Source organism: Mchenga conophoros, linkage group LG5 (genome assembly GCF_057382185.1).
Source record: "Mchenga conophoros isolate Kocher_MC1m ecotype Shallow Benthic linkage group LG5, M_conophoros_male_GT1.1, whole genome shotgun sequence".
Taxonomy (NCBI): Eukaryota; Metazoa; Chordata; class Actinopteri; order Cichliformes; family Cichlidae; genus Mchenga; species Mchenga conophoros.
Genome location: NC_140530.1, coordinates 38,109,112 through 38,125,718, shown reverse-complemented (window position 1 = coordinate 38,125,718; position 16,607 = coordinate 38,109,112). Strand labels below are relative to the sequence as shown.

The 16,607-nt window shown below is 41.9% G+C and overlaps 1 protein-coding gene across 9 annotated transcripts in view; it reads left to right on the top strand.

Annotated features, from left to right (window-relative positions):
• LOC146575107 (dedicator of cytokinesis protein 3-like) overlaps positions 1–16,607 on the top strand; it is a 240,693-nt gene that overhangs the window by 65,825 nt on the left and 158,261 nt on the right. For all 9 annotated transcript variants that reach the window (XM_085275298.1, XM_085275297.1, XM_085275293.1 and 6 more), the window contains exon 2: positions 15,676–15,759. In XM_085275298.1, coding sequence (XP_085131424.1) covers positions 15,676–15,759 — 84 coding nt within the window. The remainder of the gene's footprint in view (positions 1–15,675; positions 15,760–16,607) is intronic.

The following is a 16,607-nucleotide window of genomic DNA, read 5'->3' as shown; positions in this document are numbered from 1 at the left end:
CGAAATCCGCTGGCTCTGATTGGCTGAGCCTACAATGCCCACAATGCCTTCCGAATCATGTGACAACCCCTTGGCTTCTGTACTTGCGCTTCGCTGTTCCACTCGAACGACGTATTGTTGTTCTAGTTAGCAATTAGCCTATATCCTATCGTTCAGCATCGCCTCAGTCAAAACGCGCGATGGGTGCTTCGACTTACGAAAATTTTCAACTTACGAAAGACCCTCGGGAACAAATTAATTTCGTAAGTCGGGGTTCCACTGTACTTTTTTTTTTTTTTGTTAGTGGCGGAAACTGCCTTCCATATTTCTACAGATCTGCCTGTGCTGCAAGCGCCCAACCTGGTAGACAAAGCCACTGCAGAAGTGTAAAGAAGTGCAGTTCCTCTCATGGCCACTTGGCTGCTTACAAAACAGAGTGCCCGTGTAAAAATGTACAACGTGGATCAAACATGTTTACAGTTTGCAAAAGGAAAAAAAAAGTCTACCAGAACTCTCTGTTTGCGACAACAAGACAAGGACCTCTTTCCTTGTCTCACCTCAGTGCCTGCATTCAGTCACTTCTTGCAGTGATCTTGTTTTAAACGGTGGTTTAAAAGAAGTCAAAAAAAGACATTTATCTAAGTTTAATAAATAAGTAAGAATGTGTAAACAATCCAACGCTCTTGGAGTGAACTTTAATGATCCCAGCTGTTCCGGTCAATAAGTCTCCCAGCTATTCCAGATTTAATTATCTGGCCCAGGAGGACACAGATGGATGGATGCAAATCAACCTTTAGACTACATCTTTCCTCATCACAAGAACAGCACAGCATATTACTGATATGTTATCATTGTGGCCAAATGGCAGAGGACGAGTTTTTGAGACGTTTAAAGAGGACTTGTCGGCGTGCCGTTTAACATTTAGGCAGGAATTGGTTTCTAAATGACTGATGGTTTGATATTTGCCTCTATAATCCCACCCTATCCTGGAATAACCTTCAGCCCAATAGCCATTATTATTATTATTATCACCACAATAATAGCCTGCTTTTGTTGTGTTGATTTCGCTGTGGGATGGAGTGAGCATGTCTCGGCTTCACACTGGACTAATAGCTGTCACATTCTCCTGGCATCGCCTCGGTGTATAAATAAACTCCTGGTATTTCTGTGAATTGACGCCGGCATTGTGGAGATAAGCGTGTCTGCTTGTGGCTTCATCGGTACGGAGCCTGACCTCAAAGGACATTAAGCCTTCGCCGGCTTTTTACAGAACGGAGCTCTGCAGTAACCCCGGGGGGAAGAAGAGGGGACGTGAACAGAAGGTCGAAGGTTTAGCAGTTTTGTCGCTGCTGGAGAAAAGCAGGGCAGGAAAATTAAAAGTAATGCTCCATCATCTGCTCCAGCAGAGCTACTCACAGTCATTATCTGAAGCCTTAGTCCTGGTACGGCTCCTCAATCTGGTGTTAATTTATATCCCAAATCTGGCTCCACTAATTAGCCAAAAACTTTAAAAGCAGGAGAAATGTATGGACCACCCGCCTGGACACTGCTGCACACTCATCTTCAGCAGGATAATGAGCTCACCCATATCTAGAAAACTGCTTAAAAACTCAAGAAATATGTTAAACTCACACAGGACAAATCATCATGTGACCCACAGGAACCCAGAGGACCTGCCAAACACCTCAGGAAACCCCGAGTGACCTTTTCCAGAGCTGTTTTGGTGGCATCAAGATCACCTCTGGTGGTTTACATGTTTCAGCTGATGGGTGCAAACTCTTCTCACATAACAGTGAGGCTTTAAACAAAAAATGAGCCTTTATTATGGCTGATTGACATGAACAAAAAACTAGAGCAAAGGCAAAACGGGAGCGACCACTAAACTGAAACCTAGACTGGGAAAACTAACAAACTATGAAAACTGAGACAAGAATGTGGAACTGTGAATCAACCGTGACGAGAGGAAAACAGACGACCTGACAATGAACAAAGGAAGACAAAGGACTTAAATACACAAAGGAGTTGATCTGGGGACATGGAAACACACGGGGAAACAGCTGACACAAATGAACCTAAACACAGTGACAAAGACACACCAGAGTCGTTCAAATTGAACCAGGAAAGACTGAGAAAATACAACAATCAAAGAATAAAACTAGAATACACAAAACACTGCGTCACAGACCCAGTACAGTGACAGGTAGGCTGTAAAAACTGAGCAGTGTGGGAACATTTTCAAAGCACAGGACAAAAACCTGGACTTTCAGACAGCTGTACAGCATTTCTGGTCTGATTTTCAGGATTTAGAAGTGTGGCTCAAAAGACTTTGTAAATACTTGTTAGCAGCCAGAGTACTTTAACTTTTTCCTCCTTGTTTCGGCTGTGGGTGCATCATAACTTAATCAAGGTGATCTCCGCCTAGACGAGCTTAGATGTCTGCACTTGGAAAAACCCGGAACCTGTTCAAATGGTCATCAAACCACAACTTTACTCAGATGTCAAAACTTCAACCTTATGGGCAAATATATGGGAGGTCATCAGAGCACCTTGAGGCCACTGTTGTTGTTACTTGGTGCTATATAAATAAAGTTAGTTGAATTGGATGTTATCTTTATGCGGGAAGAACCATTAAAAGTATCATAAGCTTTGTAGTTACTTCCTGGTTCTGCCATAATCTGTAGTTTTTCTCTTCCTGGTTTCATTTTTCTCTGAATAGTTTGTCCTTCTTTCAGTTCACTTCCTGTTTTATTTTGGAGCTTAGCTCCTTGAGCTTTGTGTGTGTGTGTGTGTGTGTGTTCGGTTGCAATCACATCAACTCCCTCTTATTTTGAAGCTTGTTTGATTTTTGATATAATAATAGGTTTCAGTTTAATGAGAGACGATAAATAAACTTGATTTTGAAGATTTTTAATTGTATTTATTTATTCTTATATATTTATTTATTTATTATTTTTGCTGTTCTGTAGATAATCAAGAAATCATCTGCAGGGAGAAAGAAAATGAAAGTAATTAGCTCTGTGTCTGGAATGAACCTCGGGGTTATATGGGACATCATTAAGTAGATGCACGCCGTTTTCCATTTCAGACGTGGTATAAAAGCAGGCTCTGATTATATCATATGTACATACCTAAGTGTCTAAAGAGGTCGTTAAAAGGTCCCGTGATGTTCCCCCGGTGTGTGTGGGACATTTGATTTCAGCACTTAGACTGTACTCTACTTCTCTAATCGCGTACACCAAAATTTGAAAGCCCCGATAACGACGTCCTTCCACTATCGCCAGACTTCGCTCCCCGAAGGCTCTTAATGGCTTGATTAAAGGCTGTTTCCTATAAGCCATTACCTCGATTAAACTTTCATCATGAGTGCGATAATGACTTCTGTTAGAAGATAAATGTGTGTAGGTGTTTGAGCTCTGCCTGCGGCTTCATCCAGTTAACCCTTTGCCTTTATCTTCAGAGGAATAATTGCAGTGACACGCTGACATTTTACATTTTAAATGTCCCTCCTTCTCTTCAGCTGGCCATTTTTCCAAACAGTGTAAATAACTAATGGGCGCCCTTAACCTTTAGAGGTCCTTAGGGACATTTATTGTCTTTTGCATTTTTAATTTTAAACCATTTTCACTGTGTTGAGTGGAATATAGCCAAATTTGTCAAAGAATTTTCTTTTTAATTATATTTTATAATTGTGGTGTAAATTCATTGAATTAGCCTAAAATGGCTAAGCTACAGAAATCCATCCACCTTAGTCCCTTTGGACAAAAATGTCCACATTGAAACCCATTATAAACGCTATTTTTCACGCCAGAAAAATTACGGTCAAAGGGATCGTCAGGTTTCCAGCTTAGGTTTCGTTTTGGACTACAGGCCAAAGTTGTAATTTTTTTATTTGTCCACCGGGTGGCGCCCTTGCTTCACATTTGACCTCTGCTGGAAAACAGCGGGCTGCTTGGACAGACCTGCCGGAAATGAAGCCTCATCTCCGGCGTGCAGCAGCGGCTTCGCCCGCTGATCGGGCGGGACCATTTTTTGGTCCCTAGGACCATGAGAGGGTGCATTTTTTTTTAGTCAACAGGAAATGACGTATTTGTTGTCACGTGGTATCGGGCGTGTGTGCTGGAAAAAGGGGTCCCCGGTGATCGTGCCCCGGTAATCGTCGCGACTTACCCCGGCAAGATGCACTTATTTCGGCCTAGAGGAGGAGCATTTGCCGCCTGGAGACCATTTTCTGGTCCTGAAAAAAAAAAAAAAGGCGATCGAAATGAATCTTGGTGCCAATCTTTAGTCCATCTAAAGGCCTAATTATAATAACAATTGAATATTACCTCAAATGTTTTTTTTGGAAAATATTCAAGTTTTATGTTTTTTGGGGCAAAAAAAGCAGTGCGCTCATGTGACGAAACCGGGATATAAAGGGTTAAAATCCGCGAAATGTAATTAAAACTTGACATGAATATTTCAAGGAGAAGTAGTTTTAAAAGACTGACCAATTTAAAGTGAAAAAAAAATTAATATTTAATATTTTTATTGCACATTTTGGGGAATGGACATAGGCTTAAAGGTGGATGCATTTTTTTTTAATGTGCTCCTGCAAAAAAAATAATGGCAGGTCAAAATGAATTTTGGTGCCAATCTTTGACCCATCTAAAGGCCTAATTATAATAACAATCAAATATTACTTCAAATGTTTTTTTTGGAAAATATTTAGTTTTTTTGTTTTTTGGGCTAAAAAAAACAGGGCGCTCGTGTAATACAACTGGGATTTAAAGGGTTAAAACAACGAAAATATAATTAAAACTTTATATGAATATTTCAGGGAGAAGTAGTTTTAAAAGACTGACCAATTTAAAGTGGAAAAAAATATTAATACATAAGATTTTTATTGCACTTTTTGGGGAATGGACATTTATGTCCATTAGGGACCAAGGTGGATGTCTTTTTTAGGGAATGCATAAACACTGAATCTTTTTAATTCTCGAGTCAAAAACCTTCCACTTAATAAACGTTCTAGAAAATTGGCTGTAGGTTTGTGCAGTCATCATTTTTCTTGGCTTACTGTGTCCATAGCATAAATCACAGAGTGTCCCAGCTGCATGGGGCTGCCAAAATAACAAATGACTCTTTTAATACTTCCAACAACTCTGAATGGGCTAAACGGTGAAGACAATGCCTTAAAAGTCAAGCTAGTTGTTATTTGATTCATTTGACTGGCATCCAGAAACCAGACCGCCGCCTCGGGAGCATCGAGAGGCAGCAGCTTTTTCAGTCAAGGACACTTTTCTCACTTCCTTACAAAAGATGAGTTTGTGAGATCATCACAAAGCCTTGAAAATGTGAGTAACCAGAGAGAATCTCATCTTGTGTCACTTTTAGAAATACTCAGTTTATTGGAAGATGCTAATAAACTGCGCAAAAGACACAAAATCCACTTTGTGTAAATTCTGTAAACTGGCACAGACGGTCATCACGTCCCTTTCATCGCGCCTCAGCTCTCTTCTCTTTCCTCTCACACACACCTGGTTGCAGTTATGCTGAAGGTTTCTTCCTGTTTAAAGGAAGGACTTTTGGCTCTATAACCGTTGGTTATAGAGACGTCTGTAGTAGATCAGTCGGGGAGAGCTGAGGGTAAAGTGCATCTGAGTAGTTTTCCTGTTTAGCCTATTAATAGCAGAGAACAGATCTCCAGGCTCAACAAGACATACTGAGATCCGTGTCCCATCTGTGCAGTACAGTTTAGCTCAGCTGTATGTGGGTTGGTGTGTACTGTCGCACTCACTACTGTTGGCCTAGTTCTGTTTGCTGCCACTGCTGTTGCTGAGAAAGACTTTTCTGTGCTCCGGTTTTACTCAAGCTGTTTCCTACATCACCCCCTAACACTTTGTTCGCTGCTTCTGTCTTACATTTCAGCTTGCTTTAGGTTGCAAAGCATGCATGCATGCAGACGCACAGTCACTGCACATGCAAATAATACAGGAACACATGCAACAAACCAGCACGATTCTCTGTCATCTCTATATTAGGCTCTTAGTGTCTTTACATTTATTCCAGCATCGTCAACCATACAGAGACCAGCACACACACACACACACACACACACACACACAGATTTGTACATGCAGACAGAAGTACACTTACAGGAAATAAAAGCACTAATTGGGTCTTTGGTTTCCAGCATGTTAACCATATAAAATAATATTGCAATGTAAAAATATTCGTCTCGTTTCTTTCCACATGGAAACTTCTTGGCAGCAACATCTTTAGACATTTGACTATCTGCCCCTTTACTTTAAAATTGCCCTCTCTCTGGAGATCCCTTTCCCCCTCTTTCTCTTTTGCTTGCACACACAGTCTCCCTGTGGTTCGGTTCACACTTGAGACTATTCTGTCATGTGTTGTGTGCAGCAGGAGAGGAGGACCCAATGTGCAGACTCCAGGAGGTGAAAAGTACATTCCAACAACAGCTTTATTGCTGAGACCCAGCCTAACTAAACTGACTGGCAGGCTGGCACACAGTGTAACGTTGAGGACACACAGACCGAAGGAAACACAGGGCTTAAATCCACAGAGGGAGGAATCGGGGAATGGGAAACAGGAGGGAAACACAGCTGGGACAAATCAGGGCTAACGAGACAAGGGAAGCAAAACTGTGGAACAACTCTAACATAAACCACACGGAGAACCTAAACTTAGAACAATCCTATAACCCATTAGACAAAATGTTAGAATATAATGAAATAAACAAATTCAAAGAACCAAAAACACAAAACACTGTGTCGACGAACCGGGCGCTCAACATGTTCACATTGTTTATCTTTCATATCTGTGAACTGAAAGCACAGATGTGTAAATGTGTGATGCGTTCGTGGAGGATCGAGATGCAGAATACAACATTATTTGCATTCGACCGTTTACAGTGAAAGGAAAGTCCACTGGGACGCATATTGTTATTAATGTGGTTTAATCCCAGTATATGTGCCCACTTGGGGCCTGTGTCGGGCTGCAGACAGCACCCACTGCAGGGACCCCAAAGGTTCCCTCTCAAAATTCAAATTCAAATTTTATTTGTCACGTACACAGTCATACACAGTACGATATGTAGTGAAATGCTTGGACAACTGCTCGTGACCTAAAGAAAACAAAAAAGGAAAAGACTATGAATAAGATAGGAAATAAATATGAAAAATTAAAAAGGGTAAATTTAACTAGGAAGGAATAAAATATAAATTAAGGTTAAAAATGAAATAACTGTACAACACAAATTAGAATGAAGGGTAAATTTAACTGGGAAGAATAAGATAAAATATATAAATTAAAGTTGAAAATAAAATAACTGTACAACAAAATACACAATATAGAACTATATAAGAATGTATGAAGAAATATAAATAAATATATACACAATAACAGCAGCGTGATTTAAGTAATGAAGTGAAAACAATGTCCAGAAAGTCCAGTGTGTGTGTAAGAACCATATGTGTGGGTCAGTACTGTGTGGTGGTGTGATTGAGAGACCGTATCGCCTGCGGGAAGAAGCTCCTCCTCAGTCTCTCTGTGTTGGTCTTCAGGGAGCGGAATCGCTTTCCTGACCTCAGCAGAGAGAACAGTCTGTTGTTGGGATGGCTGAGGTCCTTCACCATCTTCCTGGCCTTGGTCCAGCACCGCCTGCTGTAGATTGAGTGCAGGTCAGGGAGCTCGGAGCGGATGGTGCGCTCAGCTGACCGCACAACCCTCTGTAGAGCTCGTCTGTCCTGCATGGTGCTGTTCCCGAACCAGGTTAAGATGTTTCCCGCCAGGATGCTCTCTATGGTGCACGAGTAAAAGTTCCTGAGCACCTTGGAGGGCAGTTGGAAGTCTCTCAAGCGTCTGAGGTGGTAGAGACGCTGACGGGCCTTTTTCACCACGGTGTTGATGTGACAGGACCATGACAGGTCCTGCGTGATGTGAACTCCGAGGTATTTGAAGCTGTCCACTCTCTCCACTGGGCACTCGTTGATGACGGGGGTCTGGTAGTTCCTCTCCTGCTTAGTGCTGAAGTCCACTATCAGCTCCTTTGTCTTACTGACGTTTAGAAGGAGGTTGTTCCTCTGGCACCAGTTCTCCAGATTCCTAATCTCCTTCAGGTAGGCCGTCTCGTTGTTATCAGAGATCAGGCCCACCACGACGGTGTCGTCAGCAAACTTGATGATGGTGGTGGAGCTGGTAGTGGCCACACAGTCATATGTGTACAAAGAGTACAGCAGGGGGCTCAGAACACACCCCTGGGGGGCTCCCTCTCAGTGGCTCAAAAGGGCAAAGATGTCTACGGGCCCACACGAGCCCACACGAGGCCCTCCTGGGTTTACTGAAACCTGTACACAGGCTCCAAAGGGCAAAACAGCTGTGGTCCCTGTATGGGAACATCTACTCAGGGCCAACGTGGGAAGTGTGAGTTTGCCCAGCTCACTTAGTTCACCCACAACTACCCACTGTGGGGCCGTGTGGGCACGTTTTCTGGGTAGTTCCACAGATAAAATGTGCATCTTTGAATTTCCAAGTTACAGAAGCTCTTACAGGCCTCAGCCTCGCTGCAGTTTCACCTTTAGGCTTTGATCTTTCTGAAAAGTTTCAACAAGATCCTGCAGCTTGGTTTTCTTTTTATATTTTAAACTCAGCAGGTGTCAACAGCTGTTAAAATACAGATCAGTTAATGAGAGGATCCCACTTTAAACTTTGTCATCAAACACTGCTCTAAGCTCATCTTTTAAAATCTTAGGAAAATGACTCCAAACAAGGCGAGTTTTTAAAGTTATGCCTTCTTTTTACATTCATTCAGAGCTTTCTCCAAATGATTTCATTAAACAGAATTCTATTTTTGCCATGTTGATCTTTAATCCTTCTACTTCTTGTCTATTGATGTAATACATGTACTTTGTATACATATTGTAAACTGAGGAAAGCGTCTTTCAGCTGTTACCTTCGTCTCAAGCTGTTTACATGTTTCTGTGCCAAACGCCTGGACTAACACCACCCCCGAGGAGTTTGTTTCTCCTCCTTGAGAGGAGTTTATCGGGCAAATTTATAACCAGCTACTCTGTGGAGCCACTATCTTTCTGAACTGAAGGAGAAATGGCTAAAAAGAAAAGCAAGCGCTCCTAAAAATGTCTGGAGGTCATCACAACACCTGTGTGATAAGATCATTTAAAAGCAGAGCTGCTTTGGTGAATGTTTAAAAGGTGGCAAAGAAACACTTCCTTGAAAAATGTGTTTTTCACACCAATTTCCAATTTTCCAGGCATATTGGCAGACGTGTGACCAGCCTCTGAGGGAATAACTGACTCGAAGGAGAAAACTGGAGTCGAGAAATGTGAATATAATAATGAATTCTGTGTAAGCAATGTGTTGTGAAAGTGATCCATGTCCTAATTAAGCAATCAGGATCTCGTATAAAAAACTATTAAAAGGAAAAAAAGGAAATGATCACCTGAGGGGTGAACTTCTTATAATACCTGTGCGCCCTCCATGCAGTTGATTGGCTCAGCTGTTAGTGCTGTTAGCTCACAGGGATCAGAGGACCTTTATGTGATGAGTTTGCATAATCTCTGCACCAGTTTTCTTAAGTTTCTCCCACCATCCACAGACGCGCTCAGTTAATGTTGACCGTCTTCTCACTAAACAGATATTAAATCTCAAGAGTTTCACTTCCTTATATTAAAAAACTTTGTGCTGTATGTAATTAGCAAAACAATGAAACTGCAAAATAATTGCAGTGCTAAGCAAAGGCAGAATCGTCTCAGCGCTGAACAGCACGACTTCACAGACCAGAGGCTGAATCAAATCCTATATGTTCGTCTTTTATCTACAGTCTATATGTTCTATGTGCGCAGTTTCAAATACAGCAGCAGTTTGAAACGGTGCTTTTTGTGGAGCTTATTGGAGAAACTGCAACTTAGTTGGATTTACTGTACTGCACACCGTTTCATCCAACTTTCATCTGATGGCCCAAAACATTTAAACATCAGGTGTGTGGAGCTCACACAGACGAGGTTTGTAGCACTACAAACCGAGACCAGAACAAAACTCCAGACACATGTAGACGATAAAAAAGGACTTTATCACTCCTGTGCTCCTGAGGTCCACAATTTTAAGGGAATACTTGTTCACACACGGACCCCCATGTGGCCACTGTAGCAGTAGAGATGACAGAAAAACCTCTGGGTGAGGCTTCTTCCTGTTAAAAGGGAGTTAAAAGTGCTTGTTGACATTGAGTCATATGATTGTTGGGTTTTCTCTGTATTATTGTCTTTACCTTACAATATAAAGCACCTTGAGACGACGGTTGTTGTTGTGGTGTTATATATAAACGAAATAGAATAGAATTGAATTATATACCAGCTGTAATCATTGCTGCTCTCTGCTTTAAAATCTCAAAGAGGGGGTGGCAAAGAGAAGATACCCCTAATTGAGACCCTACGGATTAGCTTTAATTGCTAAAAAACCCTCTCATGTCCTATATGTGCAAGTTTTTAAAAACAAATGTAATCTTTCTTGTATATTTCTACTTGTGGATGTTGAAATTCAAGTGTTTCAAAGTGTTTTCTCTGCATTTGGATCTGAAAACACGCAACGATGCTGCACTTAATAAAAGATGATAGGAGATGCGTTTGAACAAGTTTGCAGCATTTTCCAGCGCGAGCACTGAAGTGCAGTTTGTTGATTTCTTTTATCCTGTTCGAACTCTTTTTGTAGTTACTCATGAATCTTCAGTGTGGCACACGGCGCTCTGAGGTCCTTTACTTAAAAGCTTGTGCCAAATATGTTTTCTTCAAATGTACAACCTTTGTTCCACTGATGAGAAGAAAGTTCCTTCTTTAAATTATTCAGCGGTGAAATTTGTGTCATGTGTCTGGATCAGTTTGGATTTTGGTGGAATTCTTGAGCAGCAATTAAATATTGAAACAGAGCTTCCGCAGTCACACTCCAAATTGAATTATTCTGTTCACTAAACCATCTGAGAAGTGGCGTGTGCACAAACACACGCACAGCTTTGTTTCCATCATTTGTTTTTTGGGACTTCCTTCATCCTCACAATCTCATTCATACACAAACACGCACAGACGTGGAAAGGCCACAGGCTAAGTGGTGTGACTGGCTTAACAGATGTGAGTCATTTGTCAGACTATTGACCCAATCCGCTGGATAATCTAAATGCCAATACGAGCCAGATAGAGCAATGCTAATCCCCGTGAGTGTTCGGTGTGTGTGCCTCTCCTCATCGTCTCTGCTCTGCCTCTTGTCTTCTCTGGAGAGCTCTTAGCTTTGTGGCAGCTTCCCCAGAGGCACAGAAAGGAAAAAACCCAAACGGACGTCTCACCAACAGGATGAACCAGCAGCTCCAAGAGTTTCAGTTCCACCTTTATTTGGGGATATTTGTCCCTAACTTACTGTTTTTCAGAATTTTTAAATTTACATAAAGTTTGTTTAATGAAAACATTGCTGTTCCTGTTTGAGTGGTGCCGTGGTCGAGTGGTTAACACGTTCACGCCCTGTGGTGTCTAAAGAATAGATGCATGGAACCACTGAAGACCATCTGATTTTTCATTAGTAGGGATATTTAAAGTAAAGTCTTTCAGGGATTATTGGATGTTCCAGATCAACCTTCGGTCTGACTGGATAAAATAAACTTAATGTGTATATGAAGCACTTTCATTAATACTGACTCCCTGGGTCTCATCCATCATAATTTCCATCCACAGTCTTTTCCATCAGATTTCTATTTCTGATTCCAGGTTATGCAGAGTTCTGTGAATACAAGATGTATTGTGCATGAAATCCACTGTTTGCAGTGTAAACTGAGGTCATCATGTGTTTCCTGCCAAGTTTTATGTCGTCTACAAGCCCCACCCAGAAAATGTTGTGACGCTATATAAACTGAAAAATAACTATGGTCTGCAATGATTTGCAAACCCCATAAACTGACAGTTTCTCCACACAGAAACGCTGAAAACACGCGTTTAAATTGAGACATTTTACTATGCTATGAAAAATATGAGCTCATTTCAAATTTAAGGGTTGCCACATGTCTCAAGAAAGTTGCGATGGGGGCAACAACACGGACGTCTTCAGCACTAAAGAAGACGTCGACCATCAGGCTTATTATCAGCTAGAATGGGACAGCGTTCTTCTCCCAAAAGTCCGGCAGCTGCTCTGCTCGGGTCCCAGACGTTGACGAAGGCCTGTCTAACGTTTCTGACACATGTTGCTGCCATCAAACTCAAAATAAGCCTTTTTTCTTAAACCTGTACATTTTCTCATTTAATGTGTAGATTTGTAGATGATTCCTTCTATGTTTTTAGTTACATTTCAAACAGCTTGCAAACATTTTCAGTGTTGCGTCCGAGTCTTATCCTGATAAATAAGATGAGTGATTATTAAACATCTTTCCAGAAAGTTTCATCTTTCTTAAATTATTATAATCAGCACTAAATTTGCATGCTTTACTAAAAGGGTAATGAAATGAGACAGACTGATTAACTGATGTTAATTTCAAACTTCTGTGATGATCTGTGAGTTACAGCTCTCCTGTGTACATTACAGTAAGTGAGACGCATGCTGTTCTCTTTGGTGAGCCAGTTCTTATAATCTGCAGTCGTGAGCCAGAACAAAAGTCCTCTGATCACGATTACATACGTTTGGATAACAGGTGGGAGGAGGAGGAGGATGGAGTCACGCTCGAGCAGCGTTCAGAGAAGATGAGGTCAAGAACAGGGTCCATCAAAGCTAACAAGCTATTTACAAAGAGAGCGTGTAGCATGGGAACAATGGCAGCCGTCTGTGTCGAGAGAGACCGAACACTGGTCGCTGCTTCGGCCTCGGAGGGCTACAGCTCCGTCTCCTGGCGCGCTCTTCACTGTGCTTCAGTGTTTTTTCTTGTTGTTGTTTTAACACAGTCAAATCCAGTTCTACTTGGAACATGACAACTAGAGGTTTGTGGGACATAAAAGGTAATTGAGCAGTGGTTGGTTGCATTTTACACTTGGTCAGGGCAAGACCGTGAGAGCATGACAGGGTCTCTGATGATGCCAGGGACTATGATGGACTGACGTTGAAAGTCACAGCCAACAAAGAGAGACACACGGGGATGAAGGGCTCGAGGGAGTTGAGATTGTCAGTGACACAATCCAAAACAGTGACAATCCCAACTGATCGCTGCTAATAGTTGAGACAGAGAGCATTACAGTGACACAGAGAGTGACAGCGACGGCAGAGAGCGAGAGTGACGCTGATGATACGGAGACAGATGGTGACAGCAACACAGAGACAAAGCCAGGCAGAGACAGATGCAACAGTCCCGTCGGTGTGAGCTGTGTGTCCTCGCTGCCACAGTACCAGACTGCAGTCGGCAGCTCAAACTACAGTTTGCTGTGTGCACAGTAGCTGATTTTTTAAGCATTTCCTTCAGATTACAATCTTCTAAAATGGTTATGTCGTCCAATGTCATCTTTGAACTGCAGCTGGTAATAGTCGTCCGTCTGTCCTGTTGGTCCACTGCTAGCTGGAGAGCCTCTCACACAGAACCTAGGACAGGCGGAGAGCTCGTTCATGAGCCGCTACGAGTGAGGCTGCAGAGTGGTGGCAACTTTTTTGCGAGCATCTGATTCATCAGCTGTTTGTCTCAAAGTATGGCAAAGAACAATAAACAATAAAAGGTGAATCAAATGGACCATTATGGCAAGGCTGGGATGGTCAATTTGGTAAAGTAAATCCGTTGGGCATCTTTCTTTGCCTTTAGACAATAATTCTGATGGCAAAAGAGCCAAACGGGACAGGCAAAAAAAACAAAACAAAAAAAAAAAAGTATGGCAAAGAAGAAAAGCCTTTAAAATTTCCATATCTCCACCTAACAACAATACAAGGTACTGTGTTGTCTTTGGGAAACACAACAGTGATTATTGGACACATGAACAATAACCACATGACTGTACCCGCCACTAACACATGACCCTACGCTGTGTCACTGCAACATTTCATGTCTGGCACTGATCACCACCTGCACTCATGTATATATCTTTCTACGTAGCACTCATAATTCTTATTCTCATGTATATATCTCATGTATATCTCATGCACATATCTTTCTTTCTACATAGCACTTTAATTTTTATTGTTTGCACTGAAGCACCGCAGCAATTTCCTAATGTTGTAAACCTCAACATCTGGCAATAAACCCATTCTGATTCTGATTCTGATTCTGATTCTGATTAGAAACCGACCTCCTGCCTGCACCCAGGTTTGACTAGAACAGCGTTACTTCAAAGTGAAAGGATTTGTGGGCATTAGCAGAAATGACTAATGCCTTGGACTCCTCTCTTGTCATCTTTTTACAGGTGGCATCTAGTTTTCTTGAGACCTTTTTAAAGATTTGCTGAAATTTGAATTGCAGATGTGGCGCTGTGTTAATTCAGCTGTGTGTAAAAATTCAGTTTTCACTGTCTTTTTTTATGTGTTTGCTCTGAGGCGGCAACAGCTCTCAACCCTGCTGTGACATGAATAAGTTGGCAACATTATTACCATATCTGCAGCTTTTGACAGCTTTTTCATGCTTTCCATCATTTTGATATCTTGTGATTCTTTTTCTTAAAAAGTCCTAATTTAACAACATCAGGAACAAAATGACATGTGCAGCTAAGTGCGACGCCTGAGCCCTGCAGAGGAAAACAGCACTGACAGCGAGACCTGCAAACGGCATGCACAGATGACACGTTGCGTAAACACCCAGGGACTAAATTTGGAGACTAAGAGTGGGATTGGTGACAGAAAGCATGATTGTCCAGCGTGAGCACGACTTGGTCTTAAAGCTGTCTTTGTCTTCAAGGTCAGTTCACCACAGACTCAATGGGAAAGATGTACAGTCTTTAAAAACAAAGAGCCTTTATCAAAGCAGACAGTTAAACAGACAAAGACAGTTTTAAGATCTCGTCTTGTTCTGCGTTCAGACACACCTGTGGCCTCCTGTCTGAACACCTACACAGACGAGAGGACAGTATTGAGTCGCCTCGTGGTCGACGCTATCGCTCTTAGAGATGCATTGAAATTGATTTGAACTGTACCCATTTTTACCTCGTGACCTGGAGACTGTGCTCGCATCTTTTAGCATTACAGCTGCATTTGTGCCTTAACAATAGTTATATTCATAATAATGTCCGCTGCCCTCTTAGCCAGTTTACTCATGATTAAGACACCAGTGAGACTTTAACCTGCACGGTTAGATTTCCTGATGATCAATTTAACATTGCAGTCCTGTAACAGAGCCGCTTGCACTGACTGCATCAGCAGGATGAGCTGTGAGGCCCGTTGTTTACTGGGTGTACTGGAGCAGTCATGAGGAATATGAACATCAACAGTGCCTGGTACAGCACGGTCTGGATGTGCTCAGTCAAGCTCTAATGTCTAACGTCACCCTGTTGTCATGGGACAGACACGCAGTGATGAAAGCAGACGAGGGCATTACTTTGTATTTATGTGCTTTGATAACATCCTTTGATCAGTGATGAAAATAAGCTGTTGCCGTCCAAAAGTTCAGACGCCGATCTTTCATGCCGTAACCTTTTTCTTGTATTGCGTGCATGTTCGACAAATGTCAGAGCGTCTGCAGCTGTTATCATTTTCTCTGTCTTCCTAGGATCTCATCTTTTCCCATCTCTCTCATTCTCTCCACAGTCATCTGCAACTTCCGAGGCTCAGTGACTCAGGGTTTGGCTCTGGAGGTGGGGGAGACTGTTCAGATCCTGGAGAAATGTGAAGGTAAGGCTTCTACCTGATTGATAGCTTCATGAGATGCTGCGGGGGCGGAAGTTTTATGCAGCGGTAATGTCATTGATCATCGTTACGACTGTAAGCATCAGTAAACATGGTAAATATCCCCCAGAGCGAGCATTTTCTTTGCATCTCGCTCTTCTGTTCAAAGGCGTTTGCATGCATATAGAATAGAAACGGTGAGAAGAGAAACAGTGCGTCTCCCGGCAGCACAGCAGCCAGCGCAGGAAGTCATAACTCTAATTTACAGTTATTTTCTGCAAAGATAAAACATGTATGTCATCGCTCACGTAGATATTACATAATAAGTTATCAATTTATGTCCTGTTCCCTGCAACAAAGTTGTACAATCTCATTTCATACACGACTGGTTTGACTGCTGTAACCTGTAGTAACGCTAAACGTACCTTTCCAGGTCCTTATGAAACACTCTGGCTCCAGCCGTCCACTCCACTCCAGTCCTCACCGTAACCATAACCCTGTCACGTTTTCCACAGTGATTCAGGATCAGAACATAAAACACATTTACATGTATAGATTCATCCCAACCGGCTTTCAAGCCTCAAAACGCGTAACACAGATGATTCATCAGTATGTTGTAGGGGTGGGGAAAAAATCGATACTGTGTAGCATCGTGATATTTTGTTTGCTAATAATGTATCGATACAGGGACAGCAGAAATCGATATTTTGTTACAAAAAAGGTTTTTGTGCTCTGACTTCAGAGCATGTTGATCCTTTTTCTGAGCAAGAATCCTGACATTCCTTCACTGTCCAAATGTGTTTAACTTTTTTTTTGGCAGCAATAAACATGACAGTTTACTTATTTTAATTTAA